This window comes from Semicossyphus pulcher, unplaced genomic scaffold, assembly GCF_022749685.1.
Source record: "Semicossyphus pulcher isolate SPU_LCO1_2020_fin unplaced genomic scaffold, fSemPul1.0.p SCAF_7, whole genome shotgun sequence".
Classification (NCBI taxonomy): Eukaryota; Metazoa; Chordata; class Actinopteri; order Labriformes; family Labridae; genus Semicossyphus; species Semicossyphus pulcher.
In genome coordinates, this window is record NW_027211748.1 from 8,135,321 (window position 1) to 8,158,584 (window position 23,264).

General features: G+C 41.6%; 1 protein-coding gene across 1 annotated transcript in view; it reads right to left on the minus strand.

Annotated features, from left to right (window-relative positions):
* Positions 1–23,264, minus strand: part of clstn2a (calsyntenin 2a) — a 186,612-nt gene that overhangs the window by 96,216 nt on the left and 67,132 nt on the right. Inside the window, exon 2 of the mRNA XM_069684151.1 lies at positions 5,737–5,859. Within this exon, the coding sequence (XP_069540252.1) occupies positions 5,737–5,859 (123 nt within the window). The remainder of the gene's footprint in view (positions 1–5,736; positions 5,860–23,264) is intronic.

Here is a 23,264-nt window from a genome sequence, read left to right on the forward strand (position 1 = left end):
TCACGGAGTAATAACAATTTATCTCGGGGATGCCTGTCTCAGCATATAATGTTCGAGTTAGGCCCACTGTGGGTCGTTTACATCACAGTGAAATGTGGAACTGCAGGAGAGGAGAGAGGAAAGAAAGAATACTGACATAAAAAGGTGAGGAGAGGTGAAAAGTGAAGATGAGGAGCTGTATGTGGATGTGTTGCCCTTTAAGCATAATAAAGATATAGGTCACTTCCTGTTAGTCATTTCGAGGAAGCCAGACTGTGACTGTTTTTTTTGACCAAGCAGCAACATCCGCTGCTGAAAAATGAAGCTAATGCATAAGTGAAAATAACTGCAGTTCCTCAAGTCTCCACTAGAGGCCGGCTCCAAAGCCCCAAAAAACCCATTAGGGCCCATGTGACAATACCCAGAATTAAACAATTGCTTTCCCCAGAGAGATTACAGCGGATTTTAGTGATGAGCAGACAGGTACATGTCATGTACCCTAATGCATCTAATGTAATCTGACAAATATTCTGACAAATAATCAGACAAATAACGTGGCTTGTTGTGTGATTTATTGAACTAACCGGACGTCCAAGAAGTCTGTGTTTAAGCTTTTTCGTATTCCTCATATTCTAGAATTATTGTTTTGATATGTTTTGCTACAAGAAGCAGGTGTACTCTGCTCAACATACCTGACTTGCTAGCTCGTTCAGTGTTGGCTTTTACATAGGAGTCAAGATCGGTTATTTTAAGTGATCCGCTACGTGTCATTCACAGCTGCTCTCTCACCGGACGAGCAGGCAGCGAGTCGTCAAAATTCTTTGGTCTGATAAATAAACAACTGCAGTCAGTGACCGCCAAAAAACGAACCCCCCCTTATGGGAAACATGAAGGCTGTGTTTGAAATCGCATACTACAAACTGCATATTGTTTTTGGTGGTAGTACGTTGTATGGAGCTGTTCAAATATATTTTGCTGTATTGTAGGCGCCAGTTTCCGGTTTTGGAAAGTGGAAGTAAGCAATAGCCCATTAAAAGCAAACTGCAGCTTCTTTAGCTATAACACCCCCTTCTGCTTGAATACTGCAGCGCTTTGCATTGTGGGATACAGCAGGCAAGGTCGATTGGGGTTTTTTCTGAATCAGTACGACATCATGGGTATTTTTGCCATTCTGAAAATTTTGCTTTTGTTTGCATACTACATCTTATATTTTGGCCAAATCAGCACATACTGCTAGTATAGTATGTGATTTTGAACACAGTCACTGTTACCTAGCTCATTCGCTAATGAATCAGCCCCAGGTATGGACTGTTTAGCTTTAATAACTTGCTCCTCTCCAGCTCCACCCTCTCATCCAAATATGGTCACCTCTGGCTCAAGAAAACCAACTCGGCGGCGGCTATAATCCCGACCTCAAGGCTTCATTTACACAGTCAAGAAACCAGTTGGTGATGTCGCGGTGGCTACGCCCATTATTTATACAGTCCATGGTCTGAACGTGAATGGACTGCACTTATATAGCACTTTTCCAGTCAAAGCTGCTTTTACACTACATGTCGCATTCACCCATTCACACACACATTCACACACTGATGGCAGAGGCTGCTCCTTAAAGTGCCCCAACTGTCAATCAATAATCATTCACACACAGGCATAGGTCACTTCCTGTTAGTCATTTTGAGGAAGAATCTGACATGGCTTTTGTCTTGACTGCAATCCACAAAAGAAACACCACAGAGGCAATGTAAGTAAATAACTCATTTCATAGCTGCTCTAATACTTTTGATAGTATTTGAAAAAAAACATTGATTGGACTCAAAACATTGATTGTTTGTCTGTTACAGTTTTCACTACAGAGCCACAGTAAACAGGAAGACAAGCATACTGTTTAGCTGGTTGGACAGCTCCAGCTCCTGCACTCTAGTGAAGACAACATAGAGGCTTTGAGAGGAGAAGAGCTAGTGACGGACGGCTGGATGAGAGCAAAGTACAAGAGAAGAGAAAACAGGCAGGTACTTTACAATCCCGCTCTCTGTTCCCACACTGCAATTAATGTGGAGCCAGAAGGACGGCCTCCTCCTCTCTGCAGTAAAACAAAACCAGGATTGATGAGCGCCTCTGTAGTGCATAAATGACTGCCTGTGTGAGGGCTCGCCAGAGCAAAGAGTCGGTTAGAGAGACGAGGAGACGGGACAGTTGGATTGAAAAAGAAGGTGTAGAGAGACTAAAGTGGAGGCACGGACTGAAAATAAGATTTGAGAGAACAGTTACACTGAGAGAAGAAGAAGAAGAAGAGGAGGAGGTGTGTGGGAGAGCTGTAGCAGAAAGGGAGATAAATCGGGATGGAGCTGCTCTTTTGATGGCCATTTTTTCCACAGTCTCCTTGGTAGCGATTGTATGGGCTTCATTCATTAGACCGCATGGAATGAAAAACAGGGAGAGAAATATCACCAGTCAGCAGCCGGGGTACCGCTCGGCTTTTTCTCCTTCTCTCAGGCCGTATTTCACCGGGACTGACCTTCTCAAGTCAACAAAACAGGCGTTAATCATGGGGGAAAACAATCACAATTAATTTCCTCCTTTGTCCGGCAGCTCAATGTGGGGCCATTAAACTTTTTTTTTTTACTGTCTTGTAGATTTGGTCACCAGGGAAAGATATGTGGTGTGAATTACTGTAAGTTGTGCTAAGTGCTACTCGGCCGCAGAGGGAAAATGTCGTTAGCATCTCCACCTTTGAGATAGAATTCCATAAAATGCTCTGAACCTTTCATGTTTCTCATAACTAAATCTTAACCTTAAGTGGTCAAAAGCATCATTAAATCCTTATACACAGTAGAATTACATATAGGTAGCACTGTAGAATACCTGTTCAGCACAGTGCTGTTAAAAGCCCTGTGAGAAAAAGCAGAACAAAAGAGCCTTTAACATTGATCCAGGCTGTTTCACGCTCCTCAAGGTCAGCTACAGAATACTGTATATACCCATTATTTACAGAACAGCTCACAAGGAACAGTGAGAAACAACATTGTGGCATAAAAAAAAAGAAAAAGAGAAGAAGAAAAATAGCTGAGTATCAGTTTTTCATGGTTGTCAGCGTTGGGATTAATAGGAGCCGTTTCTCCATAATGAGCTGTTAAGCGTTAGCTGCCAAAAAGCCTCTTCGTTTGCCTTTGAGTCTCAGAATACTTTGTCCAATTATACCAGCTCTGTCTGTCGCTCCGCTTCCTGTCGCTGTCAGCGCGGCTGCACCTGCGTGACGACTGTCTGATTCCAGCTCGTGTTAGACAACATAATCAGCACCTGAAACAGGCGCCTGGAGATGAGCTGTGTGAGCGCATCATGCTTTGATTATTGCATTTGGATGTTCTGTGACAAACTTTCAGTCAGAGCTGGTGTCAAGGAAACTTTTATATGCTGCGTGGTTTATCTTCCTCAAACAAGAAAGAAATGAAATCTTTAAAATAACTGGTTATTCTAGAGGTGCTTTTTGTGTTTTCAAAGAATCCCACCTCCTGACTGTACTGGGCTGTGGAAACATTTTCTACAAACGTCCCTGAACACATCTACAATCCCAAACTACCACCAATACTGTTTAAGGAGACCTCGTGGTTCAAGGCCCCTTGGCTTTGCTGTGTATGAGAAATATACGATGTATTTCCAAAGAGTAATAAAGACTTAGAGACTTATTCAAGTCAGAACACTGATAAATGTAGGGCTGCCACTAATGACAATTTTTCTATCAATTAATCTATCAACTATTTAACTGATTAGTCGATTAGCATTCCCAACATAAAGAGATGTGCTCAACATAATGGCAGAAATAAAAGAACTACTCGCAGAAGCCCTGCGTGTGAGAAGCGCAATGCGCACACACACAAACACACACACTCGATCAACAGAAGATAAGCCCAGACTTTAGCCCAAACATTTCAATAACACGCATTCAGCTGAATTTCTAAGGAAGCAGGCAGACGACTTCATGGCTTTATGAGTGCATCAAAGAGCTACGAGGACAAAATACAGTAAAAGCTCTCCCTGCTAATGAATACACAACACTCACGGTGATTCTGTCTTTTCTGGTGGTCCGTCATTCAGAACGGCGCCTGTGTGCTTTCTCTTCAGGTGTTCGAGCAAAGCACGACTGCTGTGCGAAGCTTTGCACAGGGTACAAACCACCTTTTTGTACTCCCGTACTCTGAAGCCTTGGGCCTTTGGGAACTCTCATTCTCAGTTGGACCCTTAAACCCTCTAAAACTGTGGTCCATTGACTGGAGCGATCAGCTGACCAATGACTCGAGCAAAAAATGACTGGCATGGGGCGCTGGTTTAGCTCAGTCGGTAGAGCAGGCGCCCCATATACAGAGGCTACAGTCCTCGTCGCACTGATCGCAGGTTCGACTCCCGGTCTGCCGATCATTTGTGCATGTCAGCCCCCACGCTCTACTCCCCACATTTCCTGTCTCTCCTCAGCTTTCCTATCGAATAAAGGCAAAAAGGCCAAAAAAAATAATCTTAAAAAAAAAAAAAATGACTGGCATCACAACGCAGAAGATAAACTGTGAAAAACCCTTTTAAAATTTTCAGCGTCGACACCATTGATTAAGTCGACTACTCGCAGCAGCTCTAGATAAATGGCACTGTTCCCAGGTCCAAAACAAACAGCATAGAAGCTTATAATACTCAGCATAATAGTGAAATGTTAATGCGCTTAAATGAACCTTTAATGCAAATGAACTGGAGCTTAGAAGCATTTAAATCCTTATCAAAGCATATATTAAACTATAATCTCCAAGCAGAAAATCATTAAGCCAAAGCAGAAACGCCAAAAACTGCAGTTAATCAAGAGAAAATATTGATGTTCCGTAAAGTCAAACTGTGCTCAATAACTGTTTGATATGATAAACACTCACTCAGATTAGGATTGAGGTGAGAACATTAACATTGTCATGGTGAAAGGCTTACAGGGATCAGGAAAGAATCTGAGATTGTTGCACTTTTGAGAAGAATCTTTAGGTTAAAAGAGGAAATAATGCAGCGAGAGAAAGGATGAGACATTGCTGTGATAAACAGGAGGCGTAAATAGATCTCTGTGGAGCGAAGAAACTGTAACCTAAACTCAAAACCTGAACCCTGACGAGATAATGGACATAACATTTTTGATGAGCTTGAATGAGTCACATGTCTTCCCTCAATCCATGAAATCATTGCTTTTATGGACTTACACTGCCTCAAACGCTGCACATAAGTACGTTTTAACTAATATATATTATGACATTCATAAAGCAGATATAAATTGAATCATATACTGGTGGTGCGGCGCATCTGTCGATCACAAAACTACATATTAACAGTGCACAAAAGCACAGGATTCAGATCCTCCATAGAGAAAAAAAAGTTCCTCTTTCGTTGTTTGCATGTCCTCCAAAATCTGCGAGTTCCCCAAACTAGATTCTTTGCAAAACAAGAGGAAAGTGCTGTTAAACTAAAGCATTTGTTTAACACGGCTAACAGTGATAAATGGATTTCAGTCTCCATGACAAACAGTGAGCACACAGAACTGTTGGATCATCTGTTTCTGTCTGCTGGCGTGAAGTTGCCTCAGTTGCCTGCACACAGAGCTGAAGCATCCTTCTCTCTGCCCCTATGTGTGTGTGTGTGTGTGTGTGTGTGTGTGTGTGGGAGAATCCGTGTATGATACTTTCTAAATGTGTGAGCAAATGTTTTTTCTGTCTGAGTGCGTGCATTTGTTTTTCCTACCAGCGTAGGGCACCGGGGCATCCTTGTCTAAAGCCACCAGCGGCGGGTCCAGCAGCACCGTGTCCATGTTCTCTGTGATGACTCCGTGGTAAGACGTCTCTATCCACGGCTTGTGCTTGTTCACTGCGGAAGAGAAGGAGGAACACAATAAATAACAAGGTCTTCTTTTGTACATTTTCATTTTAGTTTAGAGCGTTTTTGAAATTTTCATGCTTTTGTTGCTGTCCGAATGTGCTGAGTCACTTCAAAAAGTCTGAGAGCGACCAGACAGAAGGAAACCACGACTTTTTTCAGGGGGGCCTGAGTCTGCATGCTTTTCGGGTGGAGTAATTGTGAATTGTGAACCATGAACAAATTGAGCAACTTGGAGGTTCATAAATTCATTAGTCGCCACTTCATGTAATGCCAACGTAATGATATGTTAATATTTGGGCAAGCTTTATTATAAGGTGTATCCTTTTGACTTACATTGTTAATTTCAATTGAATTATTTTAGTAAGCTGAAAAACTTAACTTCAGTTGAGATGATAAACAATATATTGAGCGATCACATCATTTACTCAATTTTTTATTTAAAACGACAATAAATTATAAGCTACCATGACTAATTGTTATTTACAGTGTTTTTGCCCCAGAACTGTTTTTCTCTCCATCTAGAGTTGCTCTGATATTGATGTGTCATATCGGCCTCCAATACTGAAATGCGGTATCATGTGTCCACAAGTATGCTGGTCAATGTGTCAGTCAGATAGCATATTTATTAGTCCAAAAAAAACAAAAAAAACCCAACTGGTTTCATGTAAATTATCATGTGACAATAACAAATGAAAACGGTGCAGTGCTTTCCTTTCCTCTCTTTAACTCTCACCCTCTCTTTCTGCCTCTCTGCAACTGTCCGTATAAAACAGAGAATTCATCAACACATCTGATTGAAAGCCGTGCGGATGAGCTGGAGATTAACACAGATCACCATCACACACTGACACTGTAAATTAAACGTCCTCCCACTTCCGCACATCAGGACCCCACATGTAGATAGAGACTATAAAGGAATCAACACACGCTCGCACACACACGCAGAGTTATATCCCTGGTGTACAAGTGTCACTCTTGACAGAGAGCTGGGATGTCAACTTGACCTTTCAATCCAGTGAAGAGGAAAGCTTTGTCTCATGCCAGTGAGCAGATGACACGTCCAGCTGGCAGCGATTTAAAATGCATCAAACTGTTCCTGAAACCTTCTCGCAGCTTTTCATCTGTTTGGACACATTTCACTACTTTTGTCCTACTATTCCATTTTCTCCCCCTGCTTGTCGACATGCTGAGTGTAGAGAAGAGGGTCAAAGAGAAAAAAAAGGAAACACGTGTTCGGCCTGTGGAGAGGGGACACAAAATTTTGCTTTTTTGTGCCTTTATTTTAGAGAGAGGAGAGTGGATAGTGGCGGAAATAGGGGAAGAGAGAGTGGGGATGACACGCGGCAAAGGGCCGAGGGCGAGAGTTGAACCCGGGTCCGCCGCATCGACGGCTGTAGCCTCTGTAAATGGTTGCCGATTTAACCAGTAATAACCAGTGTCCAAATTAACTTATTTTTAACAGTGAAAATTGGTTCCCTATATTAAAGTTAGCACACATTATTGGTTTATTTTGCTTTAAATGACATTAAACACTAATAGGATGAAACATGCAATCACGGTGTCGGTTTATTACTTCTTATTAACACTCGCCTTCCATTCATTCAATGCACAGACAGTGACTGATGACTACTGATCCTTCTAGATGCGACTGTGGCCCCGCTGAGACCACAGTACAGAGTGGATTATAGGGAGCGAAAGAGAGCCACAAGGGAAGACATTATTCATACTCCCAGTCTCATCTCATGCTTGTGCAGGAGATAGAAAGCACTGCAGCAAACAGCAGGACTCTGCTCTGCTGGATAGTAGAGAGACGAGGTCTGCTAAAGCATCTTTACACCTGGAATATTTTACTTGTAATGGAGGAAAATCTGTGCATTAAGGCGCACTGTTATCGTGTATTGTAGGTGCAGCTTCAGCCTTATAGACTACTCACACTTTCAGGATTTACTCCCCCTGTGTAAGAGAAAAAATCCTCCCAAAAGCAGCAGGAAATGAACTGAATCCATCTTATAAAGAGACTCTTCAAAACCAGGACCGTATTAGACCGAGGCGCTAATGTGACTATAAAACAGCCCATAAAAAAGGGGCATCATAAAAGTGAGACTTCTCTTCTATGTGCTTGCTCTTGCAAATGTAAATACATATGAATCCATCATGCTCACATAGCATTTCATTTACATTTAAAAGATGTCTTCACTAAGTCGAACAGCAGCCCACAGCCAGTGCAGTTTACTCATGGATGGCAGGTTCAATTTCTGGCTCAAGGTCTTACATTTATCCCAAACAGATTGGGTGCTGCTGGTGGTGGTGGTGGTGGTGGAGGCAGCAGAGCTGGGACTCTTTAGAGGGAGGCTAATATAAGAGCAGTTTTGTAGAAAGAGCACACATCAGACCATGGAAATGGGCTATTTCCAAAATGGCTTTCATGACATGTAGTACTGTAAAGCTATTAGTGATGCCTTTAAGGTATTCATCCTTGACATACTTGTACTGAGCTGCAGAAATGAAACATAAATTGAGGGGGGGGGGGTTGCATTTCAGAGAGAAACACTCAGCAGCAGCTGCCTGGAGGAAATCGGCCCGGCAAGGGGAAACACTTTGCAGCAGTGCAGACATTCTCTTAACTTTAAGACCATCTCTGAAACTAAACAAGACTTTAGTGGCGTTTGTGAAGCTGTAGACACAGCGTTGCTTGAGCTAAATGCTAATGGCCGCGTGCTATGATGCTGATGTTTAACAGGTGCAATATACAGCATGCTAATGTTGGCTAATTGGCACTAAAGATAAAGTAAAACTGAGGCTCGGGCTGGGCGATACAGCCAAAATCATGATATCACATATCATGTTTTCTGGTAATTTAACATCATGATAGAGATCATGTAGAAAAACATGTGATACACATTTTCATATTGTTTGAATGATAAATAATCCGCTGTAACTTTTCACTTAAAGCCACAAATGTGACCGGAACCAAATTGTGTAACCACTCAACGAGCAGACGGCAAAATATTCAACTGGCTGCTTGAAATGTTTGACCTGCTGGTGGCGCTATAGGAAAAGCAAATGGGACACCAAAGTCTTTGGGGTTCATCCTATTGGGACCATGATTGTCTGCTGAAAATGTCAAGTCAATCCAAGTGATTGTTACTGAGATATTCCACTCTGGACCAAAGTGGTGGACTGGGCAACTGGCCGACAGCCACTGAGCCATCATGCTGCCATGCTTAATAAAAAACTGAAGCATGTTGTTCATCCTTTAATCAGGTTACAAGTGTCATTGAGTGCCTTATTGATGGCGTCTTAGGTCATTTCCTATGGAGCATCTGCAGCCATTATTACAGCATTAGAGCATCAGACTGCACATTACTGTGGTCTAATTCACTTAGAAGAAGAAACGTGGATAAAACACAGCGCTGGATAAGATCTGATCTGACAGTAATATGAAAACAGGAATCCAGGAACAAGATAGTGCTTTCCTCTAAATAACATTACAGCAGGGGATTGACAACTTGTCCATGCTGGTATCGAACTCCAGATATGTGTTTGTGTCTTCTGCAGGGACCGAGGCCCATGAAAACACATTACCGTAGCGACTCAGGCGGATCATAATCTATATCTAATTTCAGTCCCAGCTCTTATTCTGTGAGGCACTGCTTCACTGTGTTATGTATTTAGCAATTTAAGTCATGTCAAATCAATTCTTTTTAGCATTTATTGCATTGCAATGATGTTGAAGAAAAGAGAAATCCTTCCATCGACTATAGTAAGGGATGAACAAAGGCAAGGATAACAACTCAACCATTAAGAAGACATTACAGCGAGAAGCACAAGAAGAAAATACTTCAAGGTGATTTACAGAAGAGGTACAAAGGGATGCAGCTCAGTTGTACAAAGCTCACCTCACCTCATGTCATATTTGGGAGACAAATTACAAAGTATTTTGTTCTTTTAACTTTCTAACTGTTGGAATATGTGTATCAGTTAGATGGTATTGAAAGCATTGCTAGTGGGAATCTGCTCAGACGTTGACAAAGTGTTACACTGAGCATCCAAACCAGCACATTGGCTCATAAGGATTGGAGGTTATGCATCCATAGATCAGTCAAAATACACGCACATACCTGTGTAAAAGTGCAGTATAAAACCTCTGAGCTCTTCAGTAAGTAACATGAGGCCCTTGGCAATCTATACAGAATTCAGAGCTTCTCTAATGCAGTGTGCATAAATAAATAAATATCCCTCACCAGCAGTAAATGAGGAAAAATATTAGAGAGGAGTGACAAAACCTTGGTGCCATTAAAAGTAGAGGGAGCAGACTGAGCATGTGCAGATCTGAAGTGAACTCCCACTGCCCTGATATAATGAACAGTAAAAAACACCAGGATAAGCACCACCTATACGGTGTCCTCAAACAGATACATCTCTGCTCGGGTGACCTGTTGACACAATTAGTGTGACTGCTGACCTTTACGTCGGCATTATTAAACACCAGGAACAAAAGTAGATCAAAAAGATGGACTGAATAAGCCGAAAGAACCTGACAAAAATGTATTAAAGGAGGGAGAAAAAGGGTTAAACAGAAGAGATATAGAGATAAGAGATAAGAACTGGAGGCGATGGGGTGAGGAGAGAGAGATAAAAGGGGGAGCGAGTGAGAAAATAGGGCAATTGGGGGTAGAAGAGAGGACAGGCGTAGCTAGCACTTCCTGTGTGAAGAATGGCCCACTGCCTAAAGTACCTCACAGATCCTTCAATTTATTTTCCTATTAGAATATTAAATTGAATTCCTATTGGATATATTACAAGCGTGAGATCGTACATCATCAAATAATAGCGCTGATACAAGGGGGGCAATTTCTCTCATGTATGGATAGATCTTGGCGAGGCTTTTAAAATGAGGATTAAGGAAAGGGCTTTAAGACACGCCCAACGTGAGACGATTAAGACCGTGAGTAAAATTCCTCCTTGTTAGCAGGAATACTGAAGAAGAAAACCCAGGAATCTATGTCTCTTGTATCACTTCAGCTTTCCAATCCAAGCTTTGGGTAAGAACTTGGGTATCTGTACAACTGATGTGCACCATGTACAACACTGTTATACAAGGTAACAATTTCGTGTAGCAGATGCTTTTGTTCAAAGCGAGGTACATCTGAGAGTTGGTACAACACAAGCAAGGATCCAGACAGGAGAGAACAACATCAGGAAAGCGGGGTACACACTACAAGATAATCAGACCGATTTTACTTCCTCCAATCCGCTCGGAAGAACGTCAGAGCCGCTCCGTAAATGTTAAACACAACATCCAATTTTTACAATCCGATACCCTGCTGTGTGGGGGGAACCCCGAGGACAGCCGAGCATGTACTCCGTGGACTGTCAAGTGGAACGATACGAGAGCCAATTGGAAAGAACGCTGACTGAAGGAGGGAGCACAACTCACGCTGTGACATGTAGAGCCCACTTCTTTTTTTTTAATGGATTTTCTATAAAAACTCATCATCGCCAAATCCTCCGGCCTGTCGTCCACCATGTTTGTTTACTCTAAAGTCTCATTTGACCGCGAGAGTTTTAGCAAGCTTTCCAGTTGTGAGAGTCTGGACTTGGGTCGTTGGTGACTGAATCTGTTGGTGTGCTGTCCTATCGCTGCTCTCCACACACTACAGGAACAAAACTGTTAAATCTATCATTATCTGACATCATGTGTGGGGTCTCTTACATTTCCAATAACTGTTAAGATTTAAAAAATCTTGTAGTGTGTGCCAGGCCAAAGTGCCACAAATAACAGCTTCAAGTGCGATCGGACACCGGTGCAGACAGGCAGTGAACGGAGGCAATGCAGCAGATCAATTTATTTTTATATTATCATTATCATCGTCATCAACAACATCAACAATGTCATCAATATCATTTAGTGCAGAGGTGTTCATGAAAGAGCTGGCTAGAGGTGGAAAGGTGGAAAGCCAAATAGTGTTTGGTAACTCATTCCACCACCGGGGGGAATGTAGAATACAAGGTACCAGATTGTATTCCAGCAGGGTTTGTCATGTGCCATTTTACTCCGTCTCACTTTTTTGTCAGAACCATCTCATATTTGGAAAAGGTCAAACAAACATCTAGAGAAATAGCAAGGAGAGGAAAGGCCCACTTGTCGCGTGTCATCAGCCTTTTTGTACTCTTAGATACTTCCACTCACTCTGTGCTGAAGAAAATCCTATACAAGTTATTTTAAAAATTTAATGGTAAAACATTCTGCAATAATTATCTTACGATCTGGTCAAAGTAAAACAAAGCAATTGCAAAATACTGTTAACGAGCATCTCTATGGATTGTATTTTCAGCTGCAGAATATTGGCGTCTGAACATGCAGCCCAGAGATAAAGCCCTTTTTTCCCTTTTTGTCACCAGCTTCATTAAAAGAACAAGAATAAAGTATAACTGACTAGCATTCAATAATTGCTTTTCACTGACTGCATGTTAATTTTAAAGAAATTCACAGCTTTAGGGACAATTTAAAACATAGTTCATTATCTCACAGAAAAATACACATTTTAAGGGTCTGCCGTGAAAGCACATCCTTGTTTTTCTCTAATGAGGCAGTTAAAAGAAATCACCTCTTCTTTGACACGTCTCTTCTACTGATGTGTCCGTGTGGGCAAGTGTTTATGATGCTGTAAGCTTATCAGTTAGAGCAGATTCAGAGACATTCGGCTCAGTTAGGAGGTGATAATTGCTTCAGTGGCAAACAGTAGACGTGATGTACAAGGTCAGTCCAAGTCATTAGTGTGTCTGAAAATAACCTCGGTATAACTGTAGCTCTCACTGATGTCAGAGAGGGACGTGTACAGTGACAACACCTCTATGCAGATGACAACACGTTTACCGCATGGGAGCGCTGAATATAATAAGGAAGATGTATTTTTATATGTTGTTATTAAATTATCACTTAACAAACATGAGATGTTGGCCCGAAAATAACAACTGACTAACTGACTGATCATATTTTCTGTCATATACTTACTCTTAACGTTTTAGTTCCAGCTACTCCATCCTGCCCTGAACAAACCCGTTCCAGCCATGTCTAGTTCCCGAACTCTCACATCCATTCACTCAAATACATCCCATTCCCGCTCATCAGCCAAGCAGTATATCCCAGCATTCATTAGGTGTCTGAATAATATGAAAAAACTGCTCCCAACATAGAAAGAGCCCCCTCAAATCAGATCAACAACTCAGAAGATGCTGGTATTAAGCAGGGTACACACTACATTATAATCGGGCCGATATTGGGCCTGGTTCTAAAGATTGTCTTGCCAGATGTTCCTGTGGTGTGAGGCATGTTAAGAGTGATTTTACTTCCCCTGATCTGCTCTGAAGGCAGTCGTGGCACCGATTTTAAATCGTAAATATTAAACATGTTCCATATTTACGATCCGTTTTGCTGTGTGGGGGGAACCCAGAGGACAGCCGAGCGTGCAGCCTGTGGATTGTCACGTGGAACGAAACAATAGCCAATCAGGAAGCAAGCTGACTGAAGGAGGAAGCACAACGACTGCAGCCATGGCGACAAAAGCAAACGGGGAGCATAAAGTAACATGTACATCCCATGTTCATGCCGTCTCAACCAATTCATCCACAGTTTGTTCTTTTTTCTTCCTGAATTTTCTGTAAAAAGTCCAAAAACTACCATCGCCAAAGTCTCGTTTGAGATTTCCAGTTTTGAGAGTCGGACTTGAGAGTCGTGAACGGAATCTGTTAGTGTATGGTGTGCTGGTTTTTTTTTAATTATCATCGTCATCAACAACATCAACATCATCAAAATCGTCAATAGCATCAATATCATTAAGTGCAGAGGTATTCATGAAAGAGCTGGGTCTCTAGTGTTCTCTTAAAGGGGAAAGGGACTCTGCAGACTGAATGAGTTTAGTAACTCATTCAATGTGGAATACAAGGTACCAGATTGTAATCCAGCAGGGTGTGTCATTTTCCTCTGTCTCTCTCTTTTGACAAAACCATCCAATATGTGCAAAAGGTCAAACAAACATCAAGAGAAATGGCAAGGAAAGGAAAAGGCCCACTTGTCGCATGTCATCAGCCTTTTCCCACTCCTATACTTCCACTCACTCTTTAATCAATTGTGAAATAGGCTCCAATGGTTATCTGATGAGATTGTCAAAGTAAAGCAAAGTATTCTTGATTACTTTGTCTGCATGGACCTCTGTTTCAGAGATTGATCGTTCTTTAAATGCCCCCCTGCCTGCTTAAGTGTCATCTCCTGGTTTGGACTGTCAAGAACTTTTACTCTCCTCTATGTGTTGTACTTTTGGGTATGTTCTGTGCCACGAGATTGTCAATGTTATTGATCAGTTATAGCAATTGCTCAACTTACTCAACTTATTTGCTTTCATTAAATCAAATTTATGAAACGGACACAGTAGGGGAGTTAGTGACAATGGACAGTGATAAATTACATCTGCAGTTCCCCTCAGCTGTAACAAGCATGTTAGCATCTTTCATGTACATTTTTGGTTTTCTGGCCCAAAGACTTGTTGTTAAAAGTCCTCGTAAGCACACTGTACGCCGGAAAAGTTAGCAACTAGCCGGAGAGCATAGTTGAGCAGCTAAACAGCCTGACCTTTCACAGGTTTGTCAGTAGGCCAAAAAGCTAATGCTAATGCTAATGTTGCTCTGTGTCTTCCGGATATGTACGTAGGCAACTGGTGGCTGACACATTTGGTGAAACAACTTTATGTATGTCGTCCCCATCATGACTTCTTCACTTTAACTTTACTTTCCAGTTAACTTTCCTGGAACACTGCCATTTCTTTTTCTACCTAGAGGGCCGACTATTTAGTCCACACTCAAATTAAACAACTCAGCGTACATTCATCAGAGGGTTTCGCGGAGCACTGCTGAGAAGCGCTCACATATACAATAACACAACAGTTAGAATGCATTTACAGCAAATGGCCGAGACGGGATGCAAACTACAACAGCAGTAGATCAGAAACTCCAATGCCCATGAGAGGAGGGGAACAAAATCATTACATTGTGTCCATAAGCACTGTGAGCATCCACTCCAGCTTTTACAGTCCCTGTGCTGAGGTGTAGGACGCCGTTAGCAAGAGCAGAGTAATTAGGCATATTGACTGCTGCGTATTAGTCCTGCACTTTAAGCAGATCAAGGTTGCAGCTGATTCTTCCCACTCACTCTCTCCCAGGACTCTTCCTCCTCGTACAGTTAGATTTGCAGGCAGTGCTGTTTGTTCTTTTTTTAAGTGTTGTTTTTTCATAACTTATTAAGTGGGCCATAAACTCTGATCTCCACCAACCACCAGCTGTAAAGCCCTTCTTACGTTTGAGGAGACAATTAGTTTACGGAGATTTTGATTTAATTTGCCTTTGCCTACAACCCAAACAATTGGAAGGTCGCTCTCCTATCTGAACAACAATATATGAGGTACAGTTGAGCCATAATTGCTCTGCGACTCCTTTCCCCAGTGTGATGCTGCAAATCTATTGCAGAGCGAAGCTAAACCACTGCGTTTAATTGGCATCACATATTACATATCTAAATATGTCTCACGTTATTCTTTCTTTATGCCTATAGATTGCAAATCATAAAGTGTGTTGTAGATTACAAGTACTTGGACTAAAGCTACAAAGAACAAATAAAAATTCACATGGCGAGTGGAGGGCTAGAAGATGAAAGAGAGAAATATAATTGCAGAGAGAGAAAACGTAGAATAGGAAGTTAATGGTCTGTGTTGGTGTCGTATCTCCTCGTGAGTGTGAGATGAAACACAGCAGGTTTCTAATTCTGCTGGATGTGATGAGTCAGCTGAATCCTATTGAGACTATGGAGGGTGAGTGGGTAGAGTTGTTACAAAAAATGACAACAACTCTGAGCTGATCCAAAACAGAGAAAATGGCAAACCATGCTCTGCTGTTTTAACAGATGATGTAGAGGATTTACCAGTCTAAAGAAACAGTACAGCACAGATTGAAAGCTTATCCTGAGGCTCAAGACAGTAGGGGTATATGTTACAGTCATTCCACTGTCAGAACTAATCAGCCATCGTTGGACAATGATATAGCCTTTGGGAGTGACGGATAAATGTTCAGGGCTTTCGGTTACTAGGTTAAGCGATCGGGGATATCCGGACCAAGACTTACAGTTCGACTAGCAACTTAAGATGCGAGAATTGAGTTGGAGTTAAGAGAGGACATGTAAGATTGGATAGTTTTTTGACTCATATGCATTTATCTGTTTATAGAGTTGAATAAAAAGCTAAATTGTTGTCAGATCTGGATCAGGAAGCTAGTGGACGATACTACTTGGGATTACAAGTACTCTTCCAAAACAAAAGAAAGTAGTGGCTATTCTTCAAATTCTGAAAATATGGCAACTGATAAAGATGATAAAGCCTTTGGTAGTAATGGCCAAGTTTTTAGGGCTTTTAATGACTCTGGTAAGCAATTAGGGATACTCAGGCCAAGACTTCCATTTCCATGCGCTTCTCATTGTTGACGAGCAACTTCAGACGTAAGAATTAGGTTGGAGTTAAGAGACAACATGTACGGCCGGTTTGCTATTTGTCTCATATCTGTTTGTAGAGTCGAATAAAAAAGCTAAATCATTGTACAATGCTAAGCTCACAGGAAGATAGTGGATGATATTACTTGGGACTACAAAGGAAAACCATAACACTTCCAATACCAAAGAAGGTAGTGGCTAATCTCCAAACTATGAAAACATGGGGTTAGGGTTAGGGTTAGGGTAAGGGTTACCACTTGGGACTACCAAAGGAAACCAGAACGCTTCCAAAACCAAAAATGTTGTACTTATATAACGCTTTTCTAGTGTTCCTCGTAGCTGCTTTTACACTACATGTCATATCCACCCATTCACACTCACATTCACACAAAGGTGGCAAAGGCCTAAGTGCCAATCTCCACTTAGATCTCCACTACCCTATGGCTATGCTACCGGGAGCAATTTGGGGTTTAGTGTCTTGCCCAAGGACACTTCGTATCGAACCCCCAACCTTCCAATTGAGAGACGACCGACTCTACCACTGAGCTGCTTTACCTCTCCGACAGATTCTGTAGTGATTCACAGAATCTTCATAAGTTGCCATCGCTAACCTCTCGTTTATGAAGCATGGCGTTGGCAGAGTTTTGTGAGATCTGCTGCTTCATCTAATTGCCAAGAAACACAACTTGCATTAGCACAAATTTGGAAAGAAATAATCAGTGCCATTACACTTTCAAACAAACACTACAAATTGTTCCAATCCCTGATTATGTTTTTTTCCCTCAGCTGTGGCATTTCCTCACGCCAAAGCTAAACGACACCCAGGGAGTCTCAAAATGTCAATTGTTTGCCATTAGAGGGCTTGGCATTCACTATAAGGAATTATTGAGCCTTGCTAAAAGAAACTCAGCTTGCAGCCTTCCAGAATTGCACTCAATAATAAACCTTATTTGTTTTTCTTCCCTGTATGCCCCCTCTGCTTGTTATGAATCAGTTGCTGATTTACAGTACAATGAGAGAGGGAGGCAGCGTGTCTTGGATAACTAACAATGACTGTGATTAGTTTTTGCAGAAAAAAGGGATTCAGAGTGCACCGAGCGATGGCTTACTGTCGATTAGTTTCACCGGGTGGGCCAGTGAAGAGGCACAACAGACAGATTTGAAAGGAGCGAAAGTGAAAGTGGAGTGGAGGGAAAGGGACAACAAAGAGAGAAAAGAGAGGAGGAAGGGAGGGAGGAGGAGGGAGGAGGTGATATCTCCATTAACAGAAAGCAGCAGGCGGCAGAGGAGAGGAGGAATGGATGGCAGTGTGACTGACTGGATTGAATAAGAAACAGTTCCACTCTGTCGACTCTGGCCTCATGCAATGATCAGCTGACGGAAAGCGTCCACAGTGTGCACTCATTTCAACTCATTTCACAACAATCTGCTGCATGGCATAAAAAAACTTTAAATGGAGATTCCACGCCCTGCCTGAAGGAGAGACCGATTCATCCTTCTGTTTACGTCCAGTTTTGCATCATGTATCTTCAGCGGCAGTTTTTCACTCCGTCAATGAAAGGCAGACTTTAAAGACTGTGACAATGAATTGTGACATTTTGGACAGATGTATACTCTGTGGACAAATTTAATTCCTCAACAAGGAAGACGTAAGTGACAGTGTTAGGAATTGGACATGCCACTTCATCACATGATCGTAAATGAACAGTAGAATATGAAATGCCAGCATCACTTAAATCTATTTACTGCTGTCTATATTGTGTTTTATAAAATGACTTTACAATGCATGAATGCACATCTGCATCTTCTGATAATGTTAGTTTGGCTTTGTTACTGTTTCAGTCATCAGTTTCACTTCTGGTTTCAGTTTGGTGAAGTACAGAAGTTGTTTTTGCAGGCAGCTGGACTGTCCTCTCCTTTTTATAACTGTAAGGCAGCCATGTCTTTATTGAAATGTTGTTTGTGTTTGCTGAAACCACTGTTATGTGGCAAGATCAGAGATCATGAGAACTAATCAAGCATCAGTAACTCATAATTTAACCTTTTTTACTCATTTTGATCAGTTTCCCAGTTACCAAATAAAGTGATTGGTGGTTATTTTGTTAATTTAGATCCCAATCACCTGCTATATTGTAAGTAAGAGATAATGTATAGTGAGGGTGAGCGACAGGGTGAGCAGGACCTCTATGCTAAGCTGCTTATTACTAAATTAATTATATTTCCGTTTATATTACTATAAGAATAGTCCGTTGCACTCACAGTGAATGCTGCGTCCATAGCAACGGTTAACCCTAGCCTTCTTAAAATGAGCTACGCTAGCTGTTTTTACTCACAATAAATGGAAACATTGATGATGGACTAAGACACGGTGAACCAGACTGCAGGAATCAGCGCAGCACCTGATTGAGGTTTTCTGTCTTGTCACTGTCAGAGTCTGTTGACGTTTTCTTTTTCCATTCACCGTCTTTAAACACCACCGTATCCCGTACTGTGTTCAGGTTAATGTTTACTTCATGTGCCGTCTTTAGTTTTCTCAGTCGTAGCCTAAAGTTTTTGCATCATTTAACCTTTATTGCTTTCTCTCCGCTGTTTTGTCTCTTTTCCTTTTTCCCTCTGTGGACCGACTTCAAATTTACCGGACTTCTTTTGGCGGATTGATATGATTAGAGTTAGTCCTCCAGATTGTGTGATTAAAGCCGCATGCCTAGCAACAGTCTGTTCTTCATAGCAACGATTCTGCTATTTCTCGATAGCAGCTCAGAATGCCGCAATTAACCAATCAGAATCCAGTATTTAACACAGCTGTGTAATAACAGTAGTTACTCTTAGTAGGGTCACCATTCTTTTTGAACACTTCAATAACAGAAAATACATTTATACCCATAAAAACAACATACAGACTCACAATAAGACAAGTACTAAGACACAAAAAAGCCCTGTCTGAGGGCAGGCTGGTGAATATAAAAATGTAATGAAACATTTTAGAATAGAAATTCACAAATTACAGCGTGAGGATTTCTCTCTACACTTCTGTCAAATATCCAAGGACAGAAAAACAAACAGACAGAAAAGGACGAGGCCCTTTATTTTTCTTCTCTATTCTTTCAGCTTTTTGTTTAAACTTTTTGTTCAACTTTCTTAATTCAAATGCTTGTAAAGAATTCCATGCCATTATGCTTCGATAATGAACTCTGTATTGAACTAGTTCTACACACTGGCAACAGAAAACAACCTTCTGATGACAGACAAGTAGAATAATGACAAAAATTCATGTTGATGGGGTTTCAGTAATATTTCTAGTGTAGCACACCACACAATGATACAGCCTGTTTTTTACACTTTGTTTAGATAAACTCAAGTTTTTTCTTACATGTGTAATGTGTGTCCGCTTTAATACTTCCTCCAGCTGGGGATGCGTTCCAATAAGCGGCTCCACATTGAATCCAGATCCCAGTTGGCCGAATCCCCAAATCTCTTGTCGAACCTTTTATCTCTCTTTGCTTATTAAAAACAAATACTGATGCCAACACATTAACGTTAGCCGGCTCAATTAAGCCATTTGCTTTCATTAGAACAATAAATATGACTGGGAGCATATTATATCAGCTAAATAATGCTAATTCCATAAATGCAAAAATGAAACTTTTGGCTCTCATCTGTTGGTAATGTGCTCTCTGAAAGCCATTACCTCTGCTCAGTGACAGACGCAGTATCAGGTAAAGTAACATCACTGAGTACCTTGTGAGATTTCATGAGGGATTTAAAAGGATTTATATTATCTAGGTGAATTTGGATATGGTAAAAAGCTATTAAACCCAAGCGGCAACTTCTATTGTTAAAAATTAAGCCAATGCGGAAGTGCAAAAAACTGCAGTTCCTGGAGTTGAAATGAACATGTTTACATCCATCCATCCGTCCATTACCTTCCGCTTATCTGGGACTGGGTCACTTGGCAGCAGGCTACTCAAGGTCCCTCTCGTTTTCAAGCTCCTCCTGGGGGATTCTGAGGCGTTCCCGCTTGTTTAAAGCCATGTACAAAAAAAACTGTGTCTTCTATTTAGCTAATTTCTGTTCTTCTTCTCTTATATTAAGCCTAAAGTTATAGAGGCATGGTCACTTTGATTGACAGGCGGAAACTGCCAGCTGTCTGCCAGACATCAACACAGTGACCCTGACCTCTCGGCCATGTTTGTGTTTTCGAGCTATAAGTCTGAGCTGTACTGATAAGAAGAAGAAGAAGAAGAAGAAGAAGAAGAAGGATCCACTATTGAGCTTTGATAACTTGCCATTTGCCAACCCCTGGCTCCTCTCCAGCTCCACCCTCTCGTCCAAATACGGTCACTTCTAGCTCCAGAAAACCAACATGGCAGCGGCCAAATCCTGAACTCAGGGCTTCATATACTCAGTCAAGAAACCAATGGATGACGTCACGTTGGCTACGGCCATTATTTATACAGTCTGTGATTAAACCTCAAACTTTCTTCTTGCTAATTAGCAAACTAGCAAACCAAATATTAACTTCACTGTTCGTCTTTAGTGTTTTTACTTTGTCAGGTTAAGTCTCGATCACCCCGCTCAGACAGTGTTGTATCGTAAATGTCACACTCACATGTTTTGCTGCTGCACTTCTTATCATTTTGGCTGCTGACTCACATCTCAAGTTGCATCAGCTGCGAGTCTGACTCTCTCAAACTTTTCCGACCGTCTGTCTCAGATCATCTTCCTGTCACTGTCTGTGGAAAATCTGCCATCTAAAGCCACTTAACCGTGTCTTCCTTGTGCTCCCTCTCCCTCCCTTCCTGTCAAAGGTATCAGCTCACAGGTGTTAACTGTCAGCCTGTCAATTTGTTGGGACTTTCTCCCGGATTCCCGTTGAAGACTTTTATCAAATGTCACATGAATGAGCGAGCTGGAAAGACTTAGAAGTGACAGTTCAGTGCAGTCATAAAGAGGACGAAATACACAACAGATTTTGTTTGGAAACTCGTGATAATAACAACAAAGAGGCTGCAAGCATTGTGGGTAAATAGATGAGGATTAGCCAGTTGCTTTTCGAACATTCAAACATCTGAACAAAGATCCAACTCAGGGAAAATGGGTTTAAAATTAACACCGATAAAAGATGAGATTTTTAACGTTTGGAACAACAGCCGGTCTCGTCCAGCTTCCTCAGCTCAGTTTCCTCTTTACAATTACCAACATCTCTAAAATCCGCCAGAGGAATAATGGACTGAAAAGAGCATGAAGTCTGTTATATCTGTCCTAAGCTGCAAGATGTCTGATTCAATTACGGCACAAAATCTGCTCCAACAGTGCGCTAACAAGAAGAAAGCACGAAATTACTTCCACCGTGGGATCCTGAGCACATCTCACAGCCCGGCACGGAGACACAGTGAGGTCTAGTCTGTTCCTCACTTTGTGAAGAGGATACATCCTGAAGCTGCCACTTCCTCTGTTTGTGAAAGGAGGATACAGGTATCACGTTTTGGAAAGGTAATATAATGCAGTGAAAGATACTCTCAGTTTATCAAAAAATCTGCTTTGCTCATAATACATTAAACCTCTTATGTATATATGAATATTTCTTCAGAACTGCTGACTGTAATCAACTAAACCTCGAACAAATATAGCATCTCAATCATAGTTAAATGTGCTGTCACAGGTCATGTGGGTGCCAATATCAAAACTACTTGTGTCTACAAAGTACCTAGAGACTGGATAAGCTTGTTGATACCATAGAGAGTATACAATGGCCAACAGGGGGCAATTCGCAAAATAAGGTCTGATTGTATGGAGCCAGATTGGACAATGACCCAACTCTCTACGGCCCAATCCCAATCTCCACCCTAAAGCCTTACACACTGAACCCTCACAGGCTTTAACGACGCCAGTCGTGCATCTTGTTTCCAGGCAGTGTGTGATGCCATGATAGTGTCCCCCATTCCTCATTTTTTATACAGTTCTCAAGCCCTCGCGCACTTGGATGATTTGACAGTGGGACAGCACGAAGAACTCACACACTTCCCAGGAATGCGCTTAAAAGTCTGTGAGTCCCTGAGTGTGGAGATTGGGTCCATTAGTTTACAACCTCAGTGAACATTTTCCTAATGGGTTTATGGTCCTACTTGCTAGTCTTTTTAAATACAGCATGATGTTCGTTTGGTAAATACTGCTCTTGTTCAGATCAATTTTAATTTACTGTCAACATATTTTTCACCTCTGGCTGCAAAAATCCAAGATGGCATTTCCACATATGCCAAAGTCAGGGCTTCTAAGTCCAGTAGCATTTGGGACACATCACGCTAGCTATGTCCACTGGTTGATATTTTAGCCCAAATAAATACCCAGGGAAATGTAGGGGAAATTTTACTAGACGGTTGTAAAGTTTACGGCTCTCTTAAACCTTTATATGCTGTCACTAGATAACAGGAAGTGAGGTCATGATTGACTCTGCTGCCCTTTACCTACAGTCTCCTAGTCTATTTATCTAATGTGATAATTGTGTGACAGCCCCTTCCCGGCATGTTCACTCTTGTGTATACAGATGACACCCAGCAGGAAGTTTTGCTCTTTGCCGTGGAAACCGTTGTTCACTGTATGCCTTGAGTCCTTTTTGCAAATGTCTCGAATAATACTCAAAAAGACCTCTTGTTTGTGAGTTTAATATTTAAGAAATTGTAACCACACTAATAGCAAGCAATAAGGCTGAATCTGGAGTGTCCGCTGCCCGAGGGTGAGTAAGCCTCCATGGGGAAAGCAATTTTTAACGCTGTCATGGTTTAGCTCCGTACCTTTCGGGCGAGGACGTGGAGGAGGGAGAGTAGCCAGTAATGGGAGAGATCGGAGAGCAGGACACTAC